This window comes from Oncorhynchus nerka, linkage group LG15 (assembly GCF_034236695.1).
Source record: "Oncorhynchus nerka isolate Pitt River linkage group LG15, Oner_Uvic_2.0, whole genome shotgun sequence".
NCBI lineage: Eukaryota > Metazoa > Chordata > Actinopteri > Salmoniformes > Salmonidae > Oncorhynchus > Oncorhynchus nerka.
In genome coordinates, this window is record NC_088410.1 from 43,260,492 (window position 1) to 43,287,162 (window position 26,671).

General features: G+C 43.1%; 2 protein-coding genes across 2 annotated transcripts; one reads left to right on the forward strand and one right to left on the reverse strand.

The window, feature by feature from the left end:
• On the forward strand, window positions 1-20,756 carry aqp7 (aquaporin 7). Its single transcript, XM_029682415.2, has 6 exons — window positions 1-1,368; window positions 6,285-6,411; window positions 6,546-6,683; window positions 6,943-7,061; window positions 16,393-16,610; window positions 18,913-20,756. Exons 1-6 carry the CDS (start codon window positions 1,243-1,245, stop codon window positions 19,109-19,111), a joined length of 927 nt encoding a protein of 308 aa, XP_029538275.1. The 5' UTR covers window positions 1-1,242; the 3' UTR covers window positions 19,112-20,756.
• Window positions 19,579-25,302, reverse strand: tpgs2 (tubulin polyglutamylase complex subunit 2). The gene is made up of 7 exons (XM_029682417.2): window positions 25,129-25,302; window positions 24,863-24,942; window positions 21,970-22,057; window positions 21,722-21,859; window positions 21,380-21,493; window positions 20,998-21,161; window positions 19,579-20,233 (listed from the first exon to the last, which is right to left on the reverse strand). The coding sequence occupies exons 1-7, from the start codon at window positions 25,202-25,204 to the stop codon at window positions 20,015-20,017; spliced, it is 879 nt and encodes a 292-aa protein (XP_029538277.1). The 5' UTR covers window positions 25,205-25,302; the 3' UTR covers window positions 19,579-20,014.
• Between the last annotated feature and the right edge of the window lie 1,369 nt (window positions 25,303-26,671).

Consider the following 26,671-nt stretch of genomic DNA (forward strand, 5'->3'; position numbering starts at 1 on the left):
ACTTGTTTTGAGCTTCACACTGCTCTCTCCCACCTGAGAGGACTAGCTATGTGAGAATGCTGTTCAATGACTACAGCTCAGCATTGAACACCATAGCCCCCTCCAAGCTCATCACCAAGTTTGGGACCCTTGGACTGAACACCTCCCTCTGCAACAGGATCCTGGACTTCCTGACGGGCCAACCCAAACAGTCGTGAAGAGGTCACGGCAACACCTCCCCTTCAGGAGGCTGAAAAGATTTGGCATGGATCCTCAAAAAGTTCTACATCTGCACCATTGAGAGCATCTTGACTGGCTGCATCACCGCTTGGTATGGCAACTGCACCGACCTTGACCGCAATGCGCTACAGAGGGTGGTGCTGACGGCCCAATACATCACCTTACAGGACCTCTATATCAGGCGGTGTCAGAGGAAGGCCTGAAAAATTGCCAAAGACTTCAACCACCCAATCTATAGACTGTTCTCCCCGTTACCGTCCGGCAAGTGGTACCGGAGCATCGGGTCTCGGCCCAACAGGATGCGTGGCAGCATCTATCCACAAGACTGCTAAATAGTTAATCAAAATGGTTACCCAGATGATCTTCATTGACCTTGTTTGACCCTATGCACACTCATAAGACTCCACCCACACACTCACTACACTGACACTCTCTCACACACACACATACTTTCACACTCATCAAAAAATGCTGCTGCTACTCTGTTCCTTTTTTACTCTTGTTATTATCTATGCCATGCCTTAAAGTACATATCTACCTCATTGATCTGGTAGCTTAATTGTTGTGTATTTTCATTCCTCTTTTAAATATATATATATAAATATATATATTTTTAAACTCTGCATTGTTGGGATAGGGCTCCTAAGTAAACATGCAGTATTGCGGTAAAGTCGACAGCTGTTGTATTCAGCACATTTGAGTTGGAAGATTTTTCTGTGACAAGCCACCCTGTTTTTCTACCCCTCCCCTTAAGCATACACCCCTCCCAGACATAGGTCCATTGTAGGGAGTGTGTGTGACTGGGTGTTTGTGTGTCTGTGTGTGGAGGAAAGAGGGTGTGGGAGGGGAGAGGCCATAAAATGCAAGCCAAAAGGAAGCGAGAGAAAGGGAAGTGTGAAGAGAAATAGATATAAACAAGGCTGTGTGTCGATTGCGATTTTGAGGGTCGTAGCCCAAACTCTTCCGGATACCTTGACAACCTACAAAGGACTGCAAACTTGAGTGTGACTCTGTGGAAATAAGATGCATGCGATGGAGCAGGGGAGCGTTCAAGAGCATGGAAGAAGTAGAAAACTCTCCAAGATCTGGGTGATAAATGAACATGTTCGAGTGGGATTCGCAGAAACCCTCAGCACATATGTCATGATGGTAAGAGAAAGATAGAGAGAGAAAAAAAGAGAGAAAGGGTTAGAGGACAACATCAACCTCTCACTTCTTAAGGTCAAGGCCGGACTGGCCCCTTGATTTGATGTTGACGCTGACCGTTAACGTATTTTCACGGACAAACGGATACGTAACCATCTGCTTAGCCAATTAGAAAAGAGGAGGCGTTTTACGTCACACACTTCACACATGAACGGAGCAAAATGTATCCGTTCTAATTTGGTGTCCGTAACCACGCGTCAGTCCGGCCTCACCCTTACTCCCTTGCTTATTTGCATTTTACATTTGCATGTAATATGTTTTGGTTGTTGCATATTTCCAAAAGTACAAGAATTATAAATGAATAAATAAAATGTTGTATTTAAAGGTATTTATTATTACTAGTTTATTACTACTCGTATTACTACTAGTGTCTATATTCATTGATAGAATTCCACTCAATTGTGATTCTGCTTAGAAATATTCATACAAATTGCATGTTGCAATACGCTCCCCATGTAGATGCTTATCATGTGGCATTGGTTGTCACTGTCATGCGCTTGACCCTGTGATAACACGGCTGGCCAGTTGGCCGCATGCACGCTCTCTCTCTCTCTCTCACACACACACACACACACACACACACACACACACACACACACACACACACACACACACACATCTGCCTTTAATAGGAAATACATACAGCCATAGACACAAAAGGGAAATAAATAGGATCAACAGGATGGCCTACAAGGCTTCACAGGGAATAGCAGCATTACTAGAAAAAACATGTCAGACACACACACACACACACGCGCACACACACACACATGCTGCCTGTTTGTCACATGCCTGAAAACGAATCCTATTCTTAGAGCTTAGGACACAGACAGAAGACACACACGTGGTAGTAGTGTGATAATGTCTTTACTACTATACAGTAATTGTATAAGGAGCTTTCCCTTTCCTTTGTGACTTACCTACAAAACAAAATGGGACGATGCTGTTGTTAATCTTAAGTGCTTTTACTGATTGGAATGATTGAAAACGACACTTTCTATTCAATTTGTCTGAAATCAAATAACAAATTTGACAGATTAATGTGATTTTTTAAATTGATTGAAAGGTTCTTAACTGCTTTCAACACCTCATGCGCTTGCACATTGAATAGCTTTGGGGGAAATGTAGCGGAAGCAGCCTATAAGAAGAGTTGGAGGCGTGGCTTGTTTGGGTTGTGGCTTTCAGTTGGTTCTTTTTGCACACCAGTGAGAGTGAATGTCATTCCAGTTCATCTGGTCTTTGTAGTCGTTTTTTCACCAATAGCATCTGTAATCATGCTGGCATAATTATATTTCATATAAAAGAGCCTGATATGATTTCTATGTTACTGTACACAATGCTTGATTATGATATTATGACATGGTACAAATCTGTCGTTCTGCCCCTGAACAGGCAATTAACCCACTGTTCCTAGGCCGTCATTGAAAATAAGTATTTGTTCTTAACTGACTTGCCTAGTTAAATAAAGGTAAAATAAATATTGTGGCTACTAAATGTGGAAACATTATTTTCAACCAACTTAATATCTTGATTTACAGGGAATTATTTAATTGCTTGTAACCCAATTGTTGAAAATGTTATAGGTAATTCCAAATTAAAAAGTGAACTTGAAACAAGATGAAAAAAATGTGTTGTTTCGATGAAATATTAATTCATATTAGTTATTTATTAGGTTTATGAGTGTTCAAATAAATAGTTTGCAACTTGAAATATAAATTTGGTAATAATCCAATTAAACAGTTGACATTGAATCATATATTTGGTTTCAAAAACGAATTTACTAGTAACCAGGTAAAGTATTTTTAGAGGGTTGATCCAAAAGAGTGACCTTGGGGCATGCTTGTGGGTTGGAAGTAGGTCATCACTTTATTAACCTACATACGATACAATATTAATACAATAATCCCATCCCCCTAAGGCCTAAACTGATTATATTCTTATAACTAATTAAGTACATCACTCAAAATGAGTTGACAGGTTTATAGGACAAGACGTGATAATTACCTTAAATGTCTTAAAGAGCAACTGAAGGCAATAAACAACTTCTCTAGTAGAAAATGGCCTAGTAGAAAACGGCCTAGTAGAAAACGGCCCAGTAGAAAACGGCCCGGTAGAAAACGGCCCGGTAGAAAACGGCCCAGTAGAAAACGGCCCGGTAGAAAACGGCCCGGTAGAAAACGGCCCGGTAGAAAACGGCCCAGTAGAAAACGGCCCAGTAGAAAACGGCCTAGTAGAAAACGGCCTAGTAGAAAAACGAGAAAACGGCCTAGTAGAAAACAGCCCGGTAGAAAACGGCCCGGTAGAAAACGGCCCAGTAGAAAACGGCCTAGTAGAAAACGGCCTAGTAGAAAAACGGCCATTGCTATTATTCCGATTTTTTTGTTCTAGTGTCAAAATTGACTACAAAGTGTAAATAGGATAATTTTGTTCATAAAGTCAGTCTCATCCAAAATGGAGATTTGTGAGATAATTAGGGGGGGAAAGTATGTCACGGAATCAAGGGTACTATAACAGTTTTCCTTGGGTTGGGATTATTTCAATCCTGCCCACACACCCAAAACTGGCAGCAAACAAATAATCATAAATTCGGAGCGCAGCTGCACCCGACCCCATCGTAATGCCCATGGTCAATTCGGTTTGACATTCGATATCCCTATGAGGGCTAGTTAGGGAACATCAGTAAATTACACAATGTAGATGGGACAGTCATTTTAAATGTCAATAGCTCCAAATTTCAGTGACTTAAAAACCTCAAACAACTATTATTTGTAGAAATTCAGATACAAATACAGCTCAAAGATGAGCAACATTAAAATATTGCCCCATTTACATTGTATAATTTATTGACGGTCCCTAACTAGCGCCACTAGGCTATCCAAAGTCAAACCCACTTTGCCACGGTCGCACACCGGCTGGCTGAAGCTGATTGGCGAAAGAAGTTAGCTGGCTTGCTAGCTAATCTAGGCTACGTCCAGACACAAGACCTGGTTAGACCGTTTCAAGTTATTTAGAAGGGTGAGTACTGTAACTGTGTGCTGTTTTGGCAGAGTGAAAGTAGAAACGAAGTACGTGAGGATGGAGGTCGGATGTTGGAGAATTTTGAATTTTTCAAACACCTGAAAAGGGTTTTTCCAGGAATCTAGAGCCATAATCATTCTGCCTAATTCTATGTAAAAAAAAAAATGTATATTTTTCTCCATAGGTTATCCAAGGATACATCTTTTCCAGCAGCATACCACCCTGCATCCCACTGCTGGCTTGTTCTGAAGCTAAGCAGAGTTGGTCCTGGTCAGTCGATGAATGGGAGACCAGATGCTGCTGGAAGTGGTGTTGAAGGGCCAGTAGGAGGCACCCTTTCCTCTGCTCTAGAAATAATATCCCAATGCCCCAGGGCAGTGATTGGGGACATTGCCCTTTGTAGGGTTCTGTTTTTCGGATGGGACATTAAACGGGTGTCCTGACTCTCTGTGGTCACTAAAGATCCCATAGCATTTATAGTAAGAGTTAACCCTGGTGTCCTGGCTAAATTCCCAATCTGGCCCTCATACAGTCACCTAATCATCCCCAGTTTACAATTGGCTCATTCACCTCCTCTCCGCTGTAAAAAATAAATGTACCTGTTCAACTGTCATTTTAATGACGGTGTCATTCTGACTGTTGTAAATTACACGTCTAAATATACTGCAATAACAGGCCTAAAATGTCACATCCAAATTACAACACAGTACATGGGACCACACGTCAATACAGGCACATATCATGGAATGATAATTAACACACAGATGTCATGATAATATCATAAGGTAGCAGATTAAATTTAAACCAAATATTTTCTGCATACCTCTTGAGCTGTCTGCATCCCCCTAAAATCTGGATAAAAGGTTGAACGGAATGTGATTCTTCTTGGGTACATTTGTAAGTCGCTCTGGATAAGAGCGTCTGCTAAATGATTTAAATGTAAATGTAAATGTACATTAAGTAATTGTACACTTTCCTAAAGTCTAGCAACTTTGCCCGCAGCATGCTAGCTAAGATACCGTAGTTAGACAAGCTACCCTAAGTTGATTGGTAGCCTGAAATGACTTGGTTGCTAGTTATGAGGTTGGGAGATTGGGAATCTATCTAGCTGGCTAACTAAAACCAACTCCATAAAATGGCTAGGTGTCTTGTATTACATAAAAATAATATTTTTTTTGTTTAATTTATTAATCAAAAGGAATCAATAGGTGACATAGCTTGATCAAATTCATTTACAAACAGACCTCCTGTGACTCCTGCCCATCATCGGCAGCTAAAATCAAATCAAATCAAATGCTGTGTCTTTGCTCCATGGTGCACCTTGGAAGGAAACACTTACTAGGGAGAATGGGGGTACTCTTTGCCTGGTCCAGTCAGTGTGCCCCTCCACAAAATACCGCTGACAGATCTATTTTTTATAAATAATTATGTTGAAGTTTAATAATTCATTTTACATCAGAACATTTTTAAACTGGACAAATCTGAGGGGGAATGTGCTCTTGTGCCCCCTATGGGCATGACGCCTCTGCAAGAGACACTCACATCAAAGACGCATTCAAGACCCAAATCTAGTTCTCATTCACATTTCCTAATGAGGGAATTGAAACTTGTGACAAAGCTTGTTGGATGTTTTATGAAATGACATGTTTTTACTTTAACAGTAATTCTTTGTTTAATTGAGTTAAGTGAATCCAAATGCACCAGAAGGAATACATTACATAGACCCACAAACCAGCTTGGATGTATTCACAGCTGTAATAAATTATTGTAATCAATTCTCCCACTGCCTCTGTGGACGTCTGTTTTTGACAGGTTGTGTTCATGTTGTGTTTATATTCAAGGTCTTTGGCTTGGGCTCTGTGGCACAGGTCGTGACTGGACGGGGTGCGTTCGGAGAGTACCTTAGTGTCAACCTGGGCTTCGGCCTGGGCGTGGCTATGGGAGTGCATATTGGCGGGAGGGTCTCAGGTACATAACACAACACCACTCATTTTGACATGGTTAAAGGTTGAAATCGTTTTCATGTATGGTGCCTCTTATAACAGCACATTTAAGTGCAAAAGGAAAATACTTCCCTCTCTCTCTCTTCCTCTACCTCCTAGGGGCCCATATGAACGCAGCAGTATCATTCTCCATGTGTCTCTTTGGTCGTTTGGGTTGGAGGATGCTTCCCGTCTATATCCTCAGTCAGCTGATAGGCTCCTTCTTGGCTGCTGGGACCATATACTCCCTTTACTATGGTAAAGACAGAATGACAACATAGAAGACAATGACCAGTTCACTTTGGGAAATCATACAGCCAGTACAAGGAAGCGCTTGTGTGCATTAAACGTCACTATGAGGGCCGGAAATGTTTGTTTCAATGTTATTGTTTGAGACACATGTACATTTCCCAACCTTAACACTTGAAAACCTACAGATAGTAGTAGTGTGTTGGTTGAATATGGTTATGAGGCGCTGTGCAATGCTGTGAAACTTGCTTTGTCACTGTATTTCCAGACGCCATATACCACTACTGTGGAGGGAATCTGACTGTGTCTGGCCCTAAGGCTACCGCTGGGATCTTTGCTACCTACCCAGCACCCTACCTCTCGCTTCATGCTGGATTCTTAGACCAGGTAAGCATGAAACGGGTCATTCAACCCCATTTTACTCCATAAAGACACCTGTTGAATTGGTTTGTCAAGCCAGTTTACCCTGATCTACATTTTACTGTGGACGTTCATCTCCCACTGACGGAGGACAACTCAAGCTATCTCTCCCTTTTCTCACCAAGTGTGTGTGTGTGTGTGTATGTGTGTTAATTGTGTGTCGTCCAGGTATTAAGCACATAGGGGGGAATTCAGACCCGAGTTTTGTGCACGTAAATGGAACTTCATTTCCTTTTTATGCACTTCTCTCTCAATGCGTAGTCTGACCTTGAACTTGAGCGTGGGGAAACGCATGTGCCAGCCAGCTATACGTTTGGGGTGGAGATCACAGAAATGGAGGTGAGGTAGAGGTGTGTCTACAGATATCTGTATTCTGACCTTGACTTAATTCGCTCAAAATTCCACCACATTTGCGCTTGAGGAAACCATGGATAAGGTCGAGCGAACCTGTTCGTTCCAAGTGGAAACTCATACTTAATTGTTTTTTTTCCCAGATATAAATAACCCCTTTTCTTCATGCACTGTAATTTATAAATTGATGAGAGCAATTGATACAAGCTAGGTAAATGAGCAATCTGTTTGGAGAAGAGGGTTAAAAAAAAAAAAGAAGATGATTTTTCCTTCAGATCGCTGGAGAATGAAACCAGTCATAGAAGCAAACTAAAAGCATGACAAGAATTTCTGCCCTTTTCCCACTGCGAAGTACAACATGCTGTGACCTTATGCATCATTTTAATTGTATGGCCTTTATAACTTGCAGTTATGAAGCTTGGAGATGGAAGCCAAATGGGTAGGCTACTGCAGCCTGGAGCATGTGATGACGATGCACAATGGTAGTGACGCCAAATTGAACCTTTGGGCACTCTCGAATGTTTGAATTATATGCCTCAACCTTCTCTGGTTCCTACTATTTCTATCATGTTATCAAATATCAGTAATAACCATACGTATTTAACTGCCGATTTAATGTTAGTTTCCTTCATTTCAATACATTACATCCCTCAATTGAATTGCATTGTTTTGTTTGCCTTCATATGCTTCCTCTGTAAACGCTGTCACGTCCGTGTGGTTGTTGCTGAGGATCTCTAGTAATAGTTGATCATGTTTAATAATGGTATATTTTTTTTTAAACATGTAGGCTAATTAAATCCTTATGGAGTGACAGACCAAGTCTTAATAGTTTGAACCCGACGCATGGCGCAATACTTGGCCATGTCATCACACAGTTCTATTACAATTACTTGTTTGGTCTCTCACTTTGGGTAACGTCTCGTTAGGGGCGGAGTATAGGAAGGGGCAGAGTCTATGAAGATCCAATCACACAAGGTCTGTCATAGACTTCCTATACAAGTGGCTATAGTCTGCTCCCATCTTCACTTCTTTCATCTTCCTCACAGATTCTATTAAGATCCTCTACTCTCCTCAGTAATATCCTCTACTCTCCTCTACTCCCCTCAGTAATATCCTCTACTCTCTTCTACTCTCCTCTACTCTCCTCAGTAATATCCTCTACTCTCTTCTACTCTCCTCTACTCTCCTCAGTAATATCCTCTACTCTCTTCTACTCTCCTCTACTCCCCTCAGTAATATCCTCTACTCTCGTCAACTTGGACCTCTACTTTCCTGCTAACCTGTCCACAGGTGGACCGTCAAAGAATCCATCGCCGAGCGTAGGACAGCAGCTTATCATCGAGAGGATTGACATCACAGTGAAAACTACTCTCAGTCTCTGGTTCAGCTAGCACCACACGGCTAGCTGTAACTAAACTAACTGCTTCGCTTTGCTTATTCCTACCTAGGAAATAATTTTTGATAGCTAACGAAGAACACACATTCTCTTCAGCTAACAGCGTGCTGGCTTTAGCTAGGTTACTAACCCACGAGGTGAACTCTAGCTAGCCAACGACAGGACTACTACCAACACAGCTACAGCGTCGACCAGCACACACATAGCCTGGGTGTCTACCCCTACACAGGACGAGACCAGCAAACCTGCTGACCTACACCCATGCCCATGTGGGGCTCTCATACCCACACCCTATATTTCAACTCCCCAGGACTGGAGCATGCCCAGACAAGGCTCGCTATTCCTGAGTCCTGCGTGTATTGCTAGGAGTTGCCGAAGGCTATCCTCAAGCGTCGAGTGCGACAGGCTGCCGCCTCATGCTCATCTTCCTCCCAGCATTTTGGGTGAAGAGGCAACTCAACAACCCCTACCCAGTTCTGTATGTACTGAGGTTGACAGGGCTGAGGTTATGGACAATCTCCCCCCGGATATACGGTTTGACGACCTAGCATTTTTATTTTATTTTTTTATTTCACCTTTATTTAACCAGGTAGGCTAGTTGAGAACAAGTTCTCATTTGCAACTGCGACCTGGCCAAGATATAGCATAGCAGTGTGAACAGACAACACAGAGTTACACATGGAATAAACAATTAACAAGTCAATAACACAGTAGAAAAAAATGGGCAGTCTATATACAATGTGTGCAAAAGGCATGAGGAGGTAGGCGAATAATACAATTTTGCAGATTAACACTGGGGTGATAAATGATCAGATGGTCATGTACAGGTAGAGATATTGGTGTGCAAAAGAGCAGAAAAGTAAATAAATAAATAAAAAAACAGTATAAAAACAGTATGGGAATGAGGTAGGTGAAAATGGGTGGGCTATTTACCAATAGACTATGTACAGCTGCAGCGATCGGTTAGCTGCTCGGATAGCTGATGTTTGAAGTTGGTGAGGGAGATAAAAGTCTCCAACTTCAGCGATTTTTGCAGTTCGTTCCAGTCACAGGCAGCAGAGTACTGGAACGAAAGGCGGCCAAATGAGGTGTTGGCTTTAGGGATGATCAGTGAGATACACCTGCTGGAGCGTGTGCTACGGATGGGTGTTGCCATCGTGACCAGTGAACTGAGATAAGGCGGAGCTTTACCTAGCATGGACTTGTAGATGACCTGGAGCCAGTGGGTCTGGCGACGAATATGTAGCGAGGGCCAGCCGACTAGAGCATACAAGTCGCAGTGGTGGGTGGTATAAGGTGCTTTGGTGACAAAACGGATGGCACTATGATAGACTGCATCCAGTTTGCTGAGTAGAGTGTTGGAAGCCATTTTGTAGATGACATCGCCGAAATCGAGGATCGGTAGGATAGTCAGTTTTACTAGGGTAAGCTTGGCGGCGTGAGTGAAGGAGGCTTTGTTGCGGAATAGAAAGCCGACTCTTGATTTGATTTTCGATTGGAGATGTTTGATGTGAGTCTGGAAGGAGAGTTTGCAGTCTAGCCAGACACCTAGGTACTTATAGATGTCCACATATTCAAGGTCGGAACCATCCAGGGTGGTGATGCTAGTCGGGCATGCAGGTGCAGGCAGCGATCGGTTGAAAAGCATGCATTTGGTTTTACTCGCGTTTAAGAGCAGTTGGAGGCCACGGAAGGAGTGCTGTATGGCATTGAAGCTCGTTTGGAGGTTAGATAGCACAGTGTCCAATGACGGGCCGAAAGTATATAGAATGGTGTCGTCTGCGTAGAGGTGGATCAGGGAATCGCCCGCAGCAAGAGCAACATCATTGATATATACAGAGAAAAGAGTCGGCCCGAGAATTGAACCCTGTGGCACCCCCATAGAGACTGCCAGAGGACCGGACAGCATGCCCTCCGATTTGACACACTGAACTCTGTCTGCAAAGTAATTGGTGAACCAGGCAAGGCAGTCATCCGAGAAACCGAGGCTATTGAGTCTGCCGATAAGAATATGGTGATTGACAGAGTCGAAAGCCTTGGCGAGGTCGATGAAGACGGCTGCACAGTACTGTCTTTTATCGATGGCGGTAATGATATTGTTTAGTACCTTGAGCGTGGCTGAGGTGCACCCGTGACCGGCTCGGAAACCAGATTGCACAGCGGAGAAGGTACGGTGGGATTCGAGATGGTCAGTGACCTGTTTGTTGACTTGGCTTTCGAAGACCTTAGATAGGCAGGGCAGGATGGATATAGGTCTATAGCAGTTTGGGTCCAGGTGTCTCCCCCTTTGAAGAGGGGGATGACTGCGGCAGCTTTCAATCCTTGGGGATCTCAGACGATATGAAAGAGAGGTTGAACAGGCTGGTAATAGGGGTTGCGACAATGGCGGCAGATAGTTTCAGAATAGAGGGTCCAGATTGTCAAGCCCAGTTGATTTGTACGGGTCTAGGTTTTGCAGCTCTTTCAGAACATCTGCTATCTGGATTTGGGTAAAGGAGAACCTGGAGAGGCTTGGGCGAGGAGCTGCGGGGGCGGAGCTGTTGGCCGAGGTTGGAGTAGCCAGGCGGAAGGCATGGCCAGCCGTTGAGAAGTGCTTATTGAAGCTTTCGATAATCGTGGATTTATCGGTGGAGACCGTGTTACCTAGCCTCAGTGCAGTGGGCAGCTGGGAGGAGGTGCTCTTGTTCTCCATGGACTTCACAGTGTCCCAGAACTTTTTGGAGTTGGAGCTACAGGATGCAAACTTCTGCCTGAAGAAGCTGGCCTTAGCTTTCCTGACTGACTGCGTGTATTGGTTCCTGACTTCCCTGAACAGTTGCATATCACGGGGGCTATTCGATGCTATTGCAGTCCGCCACAGGATGTTTTTGTGCTGGTCGAGGGCAGTCAGGTCTGGAGTGAACCAAGGGCTGTATCTGTTCTTGGTTCTGCATTTTTTGAACGGAGCATGCTTATCTAAAATGGTGAGGAAGTTACTTTTAAAGAATGACCAGGCATCCTCAACTGACGGGATGAGGTCAATGTCCTTCCAGGATACCCGGGCCAGGTCGATTAGAAAGGCCTGCTCACAGAAGTGTTTTAGGGAGCGTTTGACAGTGAAGGTGGAAAGTTCTAAGATCCTCGGCGTACACATCATGGACAAATTGAAATGGTCCACCCACACAGATGACTTGATCATAGATGAGGATGAAGACGACATCCTTCGTCTCCTCCGTGATGGAGAAGAAGAGGGAGAGGAGGACTCCCTGGCTCCCAGACCCACACTGGGCAGAGATGTCCCCTCTCCTACCCTGGGGTACGGGCTCGTGGATGTGTGTAAACGGGCTGCAGCCAAGCTCAAGATTAGGACACTGACCGTCACCACTCTACTGATGGTATATCAAAAACTGAACAAGAACGAGCCCAACCCATTGCTCAGGGAAGAGATCTGTGTTGTCTCAGACCTCAACCTCCGTGCCTCCACGGGTGCTATCCAAGGCTGTGGGCATGTCATTCGCCTCGCAGTGGTGGGGGATAGAGTCCTGCGGCTGAACCTGTCCAGCCTCACGGGGGAGACGGCAGACTTCCTGGATGCTCCTATTGAGCCAAAGGAACTGTTTGGCCCTATTGACTCGAACTGTACAGAGCAGAAGGTTCCAGCTTCTGCCTGCCCTGCCAACCCGGGTCCCACCCCGGTCCAACCTCCACAGCCATGAGCCAGCGTGCCTCCACAGCAGGAAGAGGCCAGTACTCCTCCGCCAGGGGCACCAGGCCCAGCAGACTGCTAACCCACAAGTAAGTGTTCAGACTAGAGGCAGACGAAACTGGGTCAGACGTTCCTACGCAGCAGCCGCTTTGAGGTCACACCCCAACGATTCCCCTGAGGGGGAGACCGTCCTAGGGGTCCTCCCACAGTGGGAAATGGGAGCAGAGCACAGCTCATATGGTGTCCGGCCCTTCCCCCTCTCGGGCTAAAGACCTTTCACCCGACGTAAATTGCAAGAGGAGCATGTCTATTTTGTCAGAACACTTTCCCCCGTGCTACAACACATTGTTTTGTGTCTAAACACAGGGAGGATGGAGACAGCCCACTTTCCCCCCCAAGTGCCCTTTTTACTGTAGCTCTCCACTCGACAACCTTGTTTGATGTGTCAGAGCCCGGAAAACAAGGTTTCAGTTGCCATGAACACTGCTGCGTAATACCATGCAGTAATATCTAACAAGTCATCTAACAATTTCACAACAACTACCTTTTACATACAAGTGTAAAGAAATGAATAAGAATATGTACCGTACATATAAATATATGGATGGGTGAGGGCCGAACGGCATAAGCAAGATGCAGTAGATGGTATAGAGTACAGTATATACATATGAGATGAGTAATGTAGGGTATGTAAACATTATATAAAGTGGCATTGTTTTATGTGACTAGTGATACATTTATTACATCCAATTTTGTATTTTTAAAGTAGCTAGAGATTTGAGTCAGTATGTTGGCGGCAGCCACTCATTGTTAGTGATGGCTGTTTTACAGTCTGATGACCTTGAGATAGAAGCTGTTTTTCAGTCTCTCTGTCCCAGCTTTGATGCACCTGTACTGACCTCTCCTTCTAGATGATAGCAGGTGAACAGGCAGTGGCTCGGGTGGTTGTTGTCCTTGATGATCTTTTTGGCCTTCCTGTGACATCGGGTGGTGTAGGTGTCCTGGAGGGCAGGTAGTTTTCCCCCGGTGATGTGTTGTGCAGAACTCACTACCCTCTGGAGAGCCTTACCGTTGTGGGCGGAGCAATTGCCGTACCAGGCTCTCGATTGTGCATCTGTAAAAGTTTTGGGTGTTTATGATGACAAGACAAATTGCTTCAGCCTCCTGAGGTTGAAGAGGCGCTGTTGCGCCTTCTCCACCACGCTGTCTGTGTGGGTGGACCATTTCAATTTGTCCATGATGTGTACGCCGAGGAACTTAGAACTTTCCACCTTCTCCACTACTGTCCCGTCGATGTGGATAAGGGGGTGCTCCCTCTGCTTTTGCTGAAGTCCACGATCATCTTTTGTTTCGTTGACGTTGAGTACTGAAACGTGGCCGGATGATGACGCTATGCAGGTAGTACTCAGTGGATTATCCATGCAGCGGCAGGATCGTACCGCGCCTTCGGAGAAGTCGAAAGGAGGTGGAGTGTGTTTTTTCATATATAACAACTGGTGTGCTGCTTCAAGTGTGAAGGATATCTCTAGCTTTTGTTCACCTGATATAGAATACCTAATGGTAAGCTGCAAACCCTGTCATCTAGCAGGAGAGTTCTCATCCTTAATTATCACGGCTGTCTACATCCCGCCCCAAGCAAACACCACTCTGGCATTCAACAAACTGTATGGGGCCATAAACAAACAAGAGACCGCTCACCCAGAGGCAGCGTTTTTGGTGGGGGGAAATTTTAATTTGTGGAGACATAAAACCGTCCTACCTCACTTCTGCCAACAAAACTCTTGACCACTTTTATTTCACCCACAGAAATGCATACAAGGCCCTCCCTTGTACCACCCTCGACAAATCTGACCATGACTCAATTCTCCTGCTCCCTGTTTACAAGCAAAAGCTCAAACAGGAAGAACCAGTGATGCCCTCAATACGGAAGTGGTCAGATGAAGCAGACGCGAAGTTACAAGACTGCTTTGCGAGTACAGACTGGGAAAACTATGGATTCCAGGCAATATCCACACTGGGCTAAAGGCTAGAGCTATCGCTTACAAGGAACAGGACACGTTCATGGAAGCAATCAAGAAATCCCGCTACGAACCCCGACAAGACATCAAAGATGTAAAAGGACAATATAGGAAAAGGGTGGAATCCTATTATACTCGTCGTATGTAGCAGGGCTTGCAGACGATAACGAATTACAAAAATAAACCCAGCAATGAGTTGTCCAGCGATGCAGAACTCCCAGACAAGCTAAATGCCTTTTATGCTCGCTTCGAGGAATATAACATTGTGATTTGCGTGAAAGCTCCTGTTTTTCCCAGATGGCTATGTGATCCCGCTCTCCGTGGCCGATGTGAGCAAAATGTAGATTGATCGTGAACTGTAGGAGAAAGAGGGGAGAGCACATCCACATCGACGGGGCTGTTGTGGAGCGAGTGGAGAGCTTCAAGTTCCTTGGCGTCCACATCACTAAGGACCTAACATGATCCACACACCCGCAAAGTCGTGAAGAGGGCACGGCAGGCAGCATCTCATCCCCCTCAGGAGGCTTAAAATATTTGGTATTGGCCCTCGGATCCTCAAAAGGTTCTACAGCTGCACCATTGAGTGCATCTTGACTGGCTACATCACCGCTTGGTATGGCAAATGCACCGCCCGCCCGTTACTACAAAGCGCATGTGACAAACGTTTTGATTTGTTTTGAGAACACAACATCAGTAAGATAACAATAGCATACAAGAAGTGTTACTATGACTTTGGCAGTGCATGGCTGGATGAACTAAGTCTGGCAGGAACATTTTAAAGGCCTGCCATTTTCAAGCAAATTTTCTGCAATTCTACACATTTTGCCATGAGGCAGAAAGAAAACTTTTCAGTTATAAAGTTTAAATTACAATGCATTTCATGTAAAAAAAAAATGTAAAAAATGTTTTAAAAAAAATATGTTTGACCTATGTTTCCCAGAGTTAAGAACATAAATTGTATTTTGAATAATATTACATTGTATTGTATTACACCATCTAACTTGTTCCACTGATCCTTTGGACAAAATGTGTTTAATCTGTTGTTTTTAGTAATATTCATTTGAAAAATGAACTATGTTTAAAAACAGTTATTACTTTTATTTTAATATCTGGTCACGGACCCCCTGCAGTAGCCTACCTCGTCCGCGTACCCCACTTTGAGAACCCTGCATTAGGTAACGTTAAGTTCCATGGTCAGTGCGGGCAATGAGCCAGGGTATACTATTGTACACTATTCTCCCTATTACAATTATATGTTCACTATTAATCAAAACAGTTCTGTTTTTTTGTGTGCGTAAAGGCTCTCCAAATTTTTCTATGAAGTAGCCTAGGGTTCATGAAAACTCCCCTAAACATACATACTGTGAAATATCAGTGTTTTGAAATCTACACATGGGTTCTGAACAGAGATAAATATGCATGTTTTGATGGCTATCTTTCATTGATATCCATTCTGAAAGCATTTTTCATAGGCTGCATTGTAATGTTGTGCCGATTATATTCAAATTAAAGGTACACATTATTTAGATGGATTGCTTAAGATGAACAGAAAAACATATTGAAGAAAAACTCTGATCAAATTGGCCAACCCAGTAGGTGTGTTTTTTGTTGGATCGAATCAAATATATTCAGTGTGTGCAAGAGAGCCACACCCGCAAACCATGTTATGCTCATGATTATGGTAAGTCTGAATACCAACTACTGAGAAGTGCTTAAATCAGAATGCTTAAAAAAGGCATACATTTCCTAAGTCTGATTTGGTCCCATAGTGTCAATCATGGTTGTTTTACTCTCACAGACAGTAGACATATTAACCTAATGCTTGCTTTCTCGCTGTGTGTGTTCCAGGTGATCGGCACGGCCATGTTGTTGCTGTGCCTGATGGCCCTGTCTGACCAAAGGAACCAGCCTGCTCCATCGGGGGGTGAGCCCATCGCTGTGGGCCTGTTGGTACTGCTCATAGGAGTCTCTCTGGGGAGCAACAGTGGATACGCTATCAACCCTAGCCGCGACCTGGGACCTCGAATCTTCACCGCTATAGCAGGCTGGGGGCCAGAGGTGTTCCGGTAAGACTGGAGGGGAGTAAGACCTGGTGGTGGTCAATTCAGTTCTCAGTTTTGGTTCAGTGAATGAATTATTTGATATTCAATTTATGAATTCAAAAGTGAATTGGCCATTTTCAGAACGGAGTGGATTAAAAAGTGAATTGACCCCAACCTTGCCTGCTAGTCTTGCAAGGGCTTTTTATCTTACACTGCCTTCAGAAAGTATTCACACCTAAATAAGTTCAGGAGTAAAGATGTGCTTAACAAGTCACAAACATGAATACGTTGCATGGACTCACTCTGTGTGCAATAATAAAGTTTAACATCATTTTTGAATGACTACCTTGTGTCTTTAGCCCACACATACAATTTTCTGTAAGGTCCCTCAGTCGAGCAGTGAATTTCTAACACATATTCAACCACAAAGACAAAGCAGGTTTTCCAATGCCCCGCAAAGAAGGGCACCTATTGGTAGATGCATAGAAAAAAACACATTGAATATCCCTTTGAGCATGGTGGAGTTATTAATTACACCATCCAAAGTATATCAATACACCCAGTCACTAAAAAGATACAGGTGTCCTTCCTAACTCAGTTGCCGGAGAGGAAGGTCACCGCTCAGGGGTTTCACCATGAGGCCAATGGTGACTTTAAACTGTTACAGAGTTTAATGGCCGTGATAAGAGGAGACTGCGGATGGAACAACATTGTAGTTATACCACAATACTAACCTGATTGACAGCATGAAAAGGAAGCCTCTACAGAATAAAATATTCCAAAACTAGCATCCTGTTTGCATAAAGGCACTAAAGTAATACTGCAAAAACAATTGACGAAAGGGCAAAGACATATATAATTCTATAGTGACACTAGTTCATTAATTGGCAAAGCAATTCACATTTTGGCCTGAATACAAAGCATTATGTTTGGTTCAAATCCAATACAACACATTACTGAGTACCATATTTTCAAGCATAGTGGTGGTTGCATCATGTTATGGGTATGCTTGTAATCGTTAAAGACTGGGAGGTTTTACAGGATACAAAAGAAACGGAATTGAGCCACTGTAAGCACAGGCAAAATCCTAGAGGAAAACCTGGTTCAGTCTGCTCTCGATCTGACACTAACAGATTAATTCACATATCAGCAAGACAGTAACCTAAAACACAAGGCCAAATCTACACTGGAGTTGCTTACCAAGAAGACGGTGAATGTTCCTGAGGGGCAGAGTTACAGTTTTGACTTAAATCTACATGAAAATCTATGGCAAGACCTGAAAATTATTCTCTAGCAATGAACAACAACCAAATTGACAAAGCTTGAAGAAGATAATTATAGGCTAATATTGTACAATCCAGGTGTACAAAGCTCTTAAAGACTTACACAGAAAGACTCACAGCCAAAGGTGATTGTAACATTTATAGGTTGAATGCTATCTAATCAATATGTTTTATTTATCATAAAACATTTAACAAATATTAGAATTCTCTGTAGACATTTGACCAAAAAAAATACAATTAAATCAATTTTAATATCACTTTGTAACACAAAATGTGGAAAAAGCAGGGGTGTGAGAATACTTTCTTAAGGTACTGTACATCAACAAACTGGCAGGACTAAGATTGCCTTGGTGTTTTGGATTAGCAACATTCACACGTTTTGCCTACAGAGTTTAGCCAGGTGTTGTTGGTAGAATGTTCAGTGGTTCAGGGGTCAATTACAGGGAAAGTAGAGGTATTTTGGAGTGGACAGTCTGGTTTCCCATGCCAATCTGCATTATTTCCTCTGTCCTAGCCAGTCACTTCTTTTTAATGTTTCTTTGTGCTGTTCTGTCCTCTTGTTCCGAAGATAACAGGAAAAGAGCTGTGCCCGTTTGTTGTGGCATCTGATTTGATCTCACCCTCTTATGGCATCTAAATTGGATCTCACTGGCCAGTTACGTTCCAATTTTGGTAGCAACAAAAAAGAAGTCCCTCTCATGATATGGTTCAAATGATTTTGGGATTGTGACTGACTGATCTACAAATAAAAATGTTCTCTGTAGATCAGTCAGTCTACGGTCACCTTCAATGTCAGCTGAAATGTCAAACAAGCCCACTGTGATAATCAGGAAAACTTGTCAATCAGGAATTCTGATAGGCCTGTTACGGGAGCACTTGCTTGAAATGACAATAGATTGAATTCTGATCAAGGGCTGCCAAATAATACAGCATACAAATAAATAGGGCAAAACTCCCCAAAGCTATTTTTGTTTGTTTTTGACTGACTTTGACCACTGTAACCAATCTCCACACTGTTGTCTCTCTCTCTGTCTGTTGTGCAGGGCAGGTAACGGCTGGTGGTGGGTACCTGTACTTGCCCCCATGGTGGGAGGAGTCACAGGGGCTTCCATCTACAAGGTCTTTGTGGAATTGCACCACCCCTCCCCCTGTGAACACAGGAGGGAGATAGAGGACGAGGCAGAGGAGGAGGCTGCGCCTCTGGATATGCAGAAAAACCTCAGCCCAGAGGTGTGTGTGTGAGGCACCCCAGCTATGTGTGCGCACACTTGCTACACCCAAAGTAACTGGAGGAGGATCCAATGGAACAGAAACATCGACAAACAATTGGGGATGTTGTTCTGAGAGGACACTGACTGTACTGGTTACATTCTCGACGGTCCAAGTCCAAGTGACAAGAATGAATTGTGAAACAACTGTGAAACAGAGCATGAATTCAGTTTGGCTCCCAGGCTAAGGATGAATGAGACCACCTCTAACAGAAGTCAAAGCTGCATATAGAAGTTGCCTGTAGGTACAAGTCTAGGATCAGCTTACCCCTCAACCAATAGAACTATGGAGCCTTGAAACTGATGACAAAATGCAAGAGACTATGTCAAGAATGTAATTGGTGCTCATTACTCGTTTCGGTTTCAAAGCACAATGCAGCACATCTGAGGACACTGGAGGAAATCTGGACTCATTAAAATGGCCATCGACAATAACACAGGTTTAACCGAAACTATTCTCATCTGCCTTTAATAGGAAATACATACAGCCATAGACACAAAAGGGAAATAAATAGGATCAACAGGATGGCCTACAAGGCTTCACAGGGAATAGCAGCATTGCTAGAAAAAACATGTCAGACACACACACACTTACACATTCATACACACACACACACACACACACTCAGAGGAGAAGAAGCATTTATAGTGGTATAATACATAGCTACCGTTTCCCTGCCATTACTTACTTGAGAAGCCAAGCGCTGTAGCCCCATTAGCTACCACATAGATCGTTAGCTTCAATATTCTGAATGGTAGCAGCCAGATATGTTTCTTCCGGGCCCTTTTCACCCCACTCAAGAAACAAATGCAGGGGAAACACTGCCATAGCCCATTGAATATGTATTTTTTGGGGGGTGGGGGAGGGGAAGTTTCCTTATCGCCTGCCCCCACTATGCCTCCCCGAGCTCCCCTGCCCCTTGGCAGTGCCCCCCACCCCTCCCTGGGCCGACTGTTTCTTCTTCGGGGCGGGCAGCTTTGCTTTGCCCCGGAAGGCTTTGCTGGGGTCCAGCTTGTTGACAGGCAGATCTCCGGTGAGGTCGGCCATACTGGGCTCACAGTGGAAACTCAGGGGCTGGTAGAGAGACGCCCACTGCTGTTGGGGAGATATAGATGACACAAGCACAATGGGTAAACTAACTAACCGAACAAAAACTCATGGCATTATATCCTACTGTTAAGCTGTACTTATTTAGGTTTGCGTGCTGAGAGAAATCTCTTTCGTGAGACGGACTTGTTTTAAACATATATAACAAACCTTATTGTGAAGTTGTCTAATCAAAACGTATAGCTACACATTTATAAGTTGCTTACTACAGTATAACTCATTTTAGGATACACTTAAATGACTAAAATACTAATATTTTTTTGTGAGACCTAGTCAAGGTAGGGCAGGGCAATGAAACAAATGCACTTAATGACCCCTCCATTGGGTCAGAGCTTGGGGTTCAACATACAACATACCTCAGTCAAAACACTTTAGTTCTAGGCCCTGACTTATTTGTTTTAGCTGATGTGGCCAGAAAGTGATGATACATAGCCTAACTGGGGTCTGTTATGTTTGACATGACTATATATTGTACATTGAAAGAAACAATACAATCTGTGTCTACCTTGTATGTAATGGATCACCTTTTTGGCTGTGCTGATTTCGTTTTTTACTTACATACATGGTAGTAGGCCTCTAATACATATCATTGTAGATGTGTTACAATTACATCTACATGCAATACATAAGAACAATGGTCACTATTTTCAAGTGCTCTTAGACACCCAATGTATTCTCTTAAATGTTGTCCCAATTCCAACAAAATCCCATAACCCCAGCCTCGCTCCTTCTAGGGGGTAACGGTGTATTACCTTGGCCTGGGGACTGGGGCCGTAGGGGGTGAAGGCGTTCTGCCACTCTGGCAGGCCTAAGTTGGTGATCATCAGGCGGTAGTAGGCGGTGAAGCTGGGTGTTAGGTAGTGCCAGTACAGAGAGCGATCCAGGAACCACACCTCACACTTCTGGGCCACCACACCTGGAACCAAACAGCCATGGGACAGAGAGCAAGGGGGATGAAATAATTATGGGCACATTCCCATGAATATTAACCAGTCAAAATCAATTTAACTTTCTAACTTTCATAAAGTCTGGTGTAAAATATGGCAAACGGAAATTGTCTTCCTCTCTTATTCTTTCATGATATTATACACACACAGTGCATGTGGCATATCACATGGGTAAATGGGAAAGTACCTTCTGTGCAGTCTTTGTAGACCAGGCAAACTTTGCCATTCCCACTGCAGGGGTCCAGCTCAAAGATACGGCTCCTGGAATCAAAATGGGGCTCCACCAGCCCACACTCTGACTCTGAGGAAAACAGAATGTGTGAATTGTCTGTGTGTGTCCTACTATGTTAACTAGATAGGCCTATCTATACATGACGTAGCAATTTATGGAACATTTGCTTCAATGCCCCGTATTCTGCAATATGTCCAACATTTCGACAAGGAACCCATCGGTAGAAGATTCAGTATACAATAACATTGGAGGCTGAAACTAAAGAATCCCCTAAGTAGCTGAATGAGGTAGTGTCACCTTCAACTTGTTCTTCGTCCCAGTCCAGGTCAGCCAGTGAGGGTGCGTTGGGGAGGGAGAACACTGACGATGACTGGCAAAGAGGACGCAGGTTGGCCACACCGTTGAGCACCATGCATCCTAAAGGCACAGATTCATCTGGTACAATATAGGAAAGAGTGTCACAGAGAGAAGAACAGATTAGTGTTCAGTTGTCTGTTCTTCTATGGATGTTTGGGGCTGAATGTGTCACTGTCAGGGTTACCTACTCTCGAGTTTGGCACTCCAGGTAAGGGTGAAACCATCCGTTGTGAGATAAAAATCTCGGAGGTCCTCGGGCAGAACACAGGTATTTTTCTGTAAACCGCACAAAAAATGTCAACACAGACGGGTAAATCTATTTAAATTCAATCACTTTTTCACAGCACCCCTGTTGATTTGAACAAAACATTCCATACATATTTGCCCATTGTAGAAGTGATCAAAATGTGACTATTTGGAACTGAATCAAGAGATAAATGTGCTCAAATTTGAGCCATTTTGCATACCCTACCATGAGACATCTCATCACTGGAAAATATAAATGGTTGAGATTTATATCATTTAAGGGCTTACAAAACCGCATTGTAAAATTATTTTAGAATTTCGTAAGAAAAAACACTTACATTTTTTTTTAAAGTGCGTAAACTCAAAAAAATCTGCATATGTTGTAGCTTCAGTCTGGTCTTTGGCAGTTTAGCAACTTTTCAACAATTTATTACTTTATATCTACTTTGTATGTTAGCTAACCCTTCTCCTAGCTCTAAACCTTCCCCTAACCACGAAACGTGGCCCATCAAATCACTATTTCATGTCTGTCAGCAGCAACTGTGATTAAACACTACACTCTTAAAAGCAATGTTGAATAGGGGATATATGTAACGGATGTGAGACGGCTAGCTTAGTTAGCGGTGGTGCGCGCTAAATAGCGTTTCAATCGGTGACGTCACTTGCTCTGAGACCTTGAAGTAGTAGTTCCCCTTGCTCTGCAAGTGCCGTGGCTTTTGTGGAGCGATGGGTAACGATGCTTTGTGGGTGTCAGTTGTTGATGTGTGCAGAGGGTCCCTGGTTCGTGCGAGGGGACGGTCTAAACTGTTACTGTTACATATAGTTAAATAACTTCACTAGGTAGGCCTACGTTGGTTGGAGAAAAGTACATTAGGTCTGCTTACCGCTATGTTTAACCACCTGTACAAAGTTTCTACCGATAGCCTAATGTTTACTTTGCAAGCTATCGGCTAACAATGCATCGGCAAATGCCCCCTTCTGCTGCTTGACAGGCACAGCCTGCAGTTACTTTCTGTAACTCCGATGACAGAGCTACATTTGCGCAATTGATTTGCATGGAATAATACTTTTTGTTGTTCTGATTGATATGCTCTTCAAAAGGTGACCAAATATACTGAACAAAAATATAATACGCAACATGCAATGTTTGTCCCATGTTTCATGAGCTGAAATAAAAGATCCCAGAATTATTCCACATAAACAAAAATATTATTGTGCTAACATTTTTAGCGCAAAATTGTTTACATCCCTGTTAGTATTTCTCCTTTGCCAAGATAATCCATCCACCTGACAAGTGTGGCATATCAAGAAGCTGATTAAACAGCATGATCATTACACATGTGCACCTTGTGCTGGGGAGAATAAAAGGCCACTCTAAAATGTGCAGTTGTCACACAGTACAATACCACAGATGTCTCAAGTTGAGGGAACGTGCAATTGGCATGCTAACTGCAGGAATGTCCACCAGAGCTGTTGCCATATAATTTAATGTTCATTCCTTTACCATAAGCCACCTCCAACATTGTTTTAGAGAATTTGGCAGTATGTCCATTCGGCCTTACAACCGCAGACCACATGTAACCATGCAAGCCCAGGACCGACACATCCGGCTTTTTCACCTCAGACAAACCACCGGTTCCAACATTCTCCATTCAGGCTGCATAGGCTTCGATTTCCTCCTCAACTTTATTTAATGGCGAGAAGGCCGAAAATGCGTACTTTCCTTAATGAAACACCATTTTCAGCTAAATGCTAATCCCGGATGTTGTGTATCACGTTTAGCCAATCAGGTTGAAACTATCAGACCAGAGTTCTGCCTCTTTTAGGTCAGCCTTATTAGCATATAATTTTGGTAGGGTGACCTGATTTGTCTAATTATGAACAATATCTTTGCCCAGACAGATTGTGAACCCAACTGTGTAAGTGATTCTAGGGGGGATACATTGAAAGATCATTTGGGTTGGGTGTAGGGGCAGATTTGAACTATGTAATCTTGTGTTCAGGGGATTGTATTATCTGTTTAATTGATTTGGTCAGAACACGGACTTGGGGTGGAGCCAATGACATTCACAATCTCACTCCAAGCTACAGTATGTTCAAAGGTTGGCAGGCCTGCTGCTGCAACTTGATTGCCTGAAAATGAAAGACAACATCCGGGATTAGAATTTAGCCACTATAGCATGGTGGTGGAAAATGGTGTTCCATAAGGAAAGTATGCATATTTTCCAATTATTTTCCACATTCTCACCATTACAGAGTTAAAGGGATTTTGGCAATGAGGCAATTTATTTACTTGCCCAGAGTCAGATGAAATCGTGGATACCTTTATATGCCTATGTTCAGTATGAAGGAATTCGTCAGAGGTGGTTTGGCAAATGCTAACTACCATTATAGTTAGCCATAGACTTCCCACTGGTATATCTCATTGGTATAATTCCAAAGTATCCATCTGAGGAAATCAAAGCCTATGCAGCCTGAATGGATAATGTTTTAAGTACATACCGGTCCACGAAGGATACTGATGTTTTGCAGGCTGCATACAATGCATTTGAATGTAAAATGACAACTCAATATCGTCATCTGCCGGCCTTTGAGCTGGGTCCATTAAGTCACTTTCTGACCACTTCTTCCATGGGCAAATATGTCTGGAAAGTTATGTTGCTGTCAAAAAGTGATGCTATCAAAAAATGATTGAATTCAAATGGATTGACACAGAATTCCCTCCCAAACCGGGATAAGCACCTCTCTCCCTCCTTTCCTTCGCCTGTCCTACACTGACGTGATGGAGAGAAGGAGAAATTTTAGTATTGAAATGCAGCCAGCCTGTGTTTTTACCTGTTCCCATGACAGCAGGCATCGCTTCTCTGCAGGCTCCCTCTCCACAAAACGCACGTCCATCACCCCGGGCATACTCTCTGTGACACCAAAATATTATACAGCATCACGACAATTAATGTTAGCCACAACTGTAATGCAATGAAGAAGAAAAAAATCCTAACAGGACGTCCCAAACAGGCTTCTAGCGAGCTAGCTAGCCTAGCAGCAACCACAACAGGCTTGCTGAATCAAACGCTAGCTAGCCAGCGAAAATGAATGCTTACCAAGTACTCTGGTGATGCCGAGTGTCAGCCTTTCAGCGACCCCTTTACATGTTAAACCTTCCTTTGTCTCCTCCATTTCAATAATTAGAAATCACAGCAGAGAAATATTAATATAATCCATCTAACAGTTAATTTTCTGGAGGAGTCGCAGATTATCTTCTTCTCTGAGATGTTATGGTGCACCACAATTATTGATGTATTGCCGCCCCCAACTGGACGGGGTGAAGAAAAAAAAGTACATTCATTATGGAGAAGGGAAAAACATGAATCCACACATACAACAACAAAAAGCATAAAAACATCTCATTCATTGTCATTCAAAAACGCCATAGCTCCCTGCACAGGCTATTGGGCCTGCGAGGGTTGGACTGCACGAGACAGAACTTGATTGTAGCTCCCCTCAGTGATCATAGATGCGGTAAAAGAGTAAATAGAAGGCATTGACCAGATTGCCGCACATTCAACAAATCTGATCTAACAAAGTCGTCAAATCCGTCATGATTTATGTATTGTAACAGGCCCACAATGTCGTTACTTAAGCCAGATATGGATATATTTGGCTGTTTTCGCTACATAACATGTAGAAGTTGTCCTTTTTAAGGTTTTGAAGAAGGAACTGCTAAATTCTAACCCAATTCTAAACTGGTTTGCATAGCTAGCGTACAGAAATCGGTGGTGGTAGTCAAAGTAGTTTTTAACTGTAATGCAGTTGATTGGTAACGATGACATGAACATGTGTTGGGGTTGACATCCATACAAGCATTATACTAACATTTTTATCTCAACGTTGTGTGAAATGCATATAAAATAGACAAAATAAATGTAAGCACATTTTTCTGGGGGGCAATGAGGATACTCGCATCTTTCCCCCACATGTTTCCATGGCAATTCCATTCCAGTTTGATTGACCTCTTTACCACAAATTTGAAGTGTAATGTAGTTTTAAAAGCATGAACTAATCTTAAAATTGGCATAGATGGGTGAAGAGGTCAATGGAACTTGACCCCAAAAATGAAAATGCCAAGGAAATGTGTGGGGGAAAGATCCCAAATCTCCTCATTGCACCCTAGCAAAATGTTCCTACATTTAGGCTAATATTTATATGTGTATTTCACACTATGTTGAGGTAACAAATTCTGAGTATAATGCTTGTATGGATGTCAACCGCAATACATGTTCACACTGTGGGCCTTTTACAACATATTAATCATGACGGATTTGACAAATATCCACTTTTTTTTAAATCAGATTTGTTCAGTGTATGCCAATCTGGCATCCTTCTTCTATCCCCCACTAGTTGATGGGTCGTTCTCAAACAAACTTGGTTCACTCCAGACCTGACTGCTCTTGACCAGCACAAAAACATCCTGTGGCGTACTGCATTAGCATCGAATAGCCCCCGCGATATGCAACTTTTCAGGGAAGTTCAATATACACAGGTAGTTAGGAAAGCAAAGGCTAGCTTTTTCAAACAGAAATGTGCATCCTGTAGCACAAACTCCCAAAAGTTCTGGGATATTGTAAAGTCCATGGAGAATAAGAG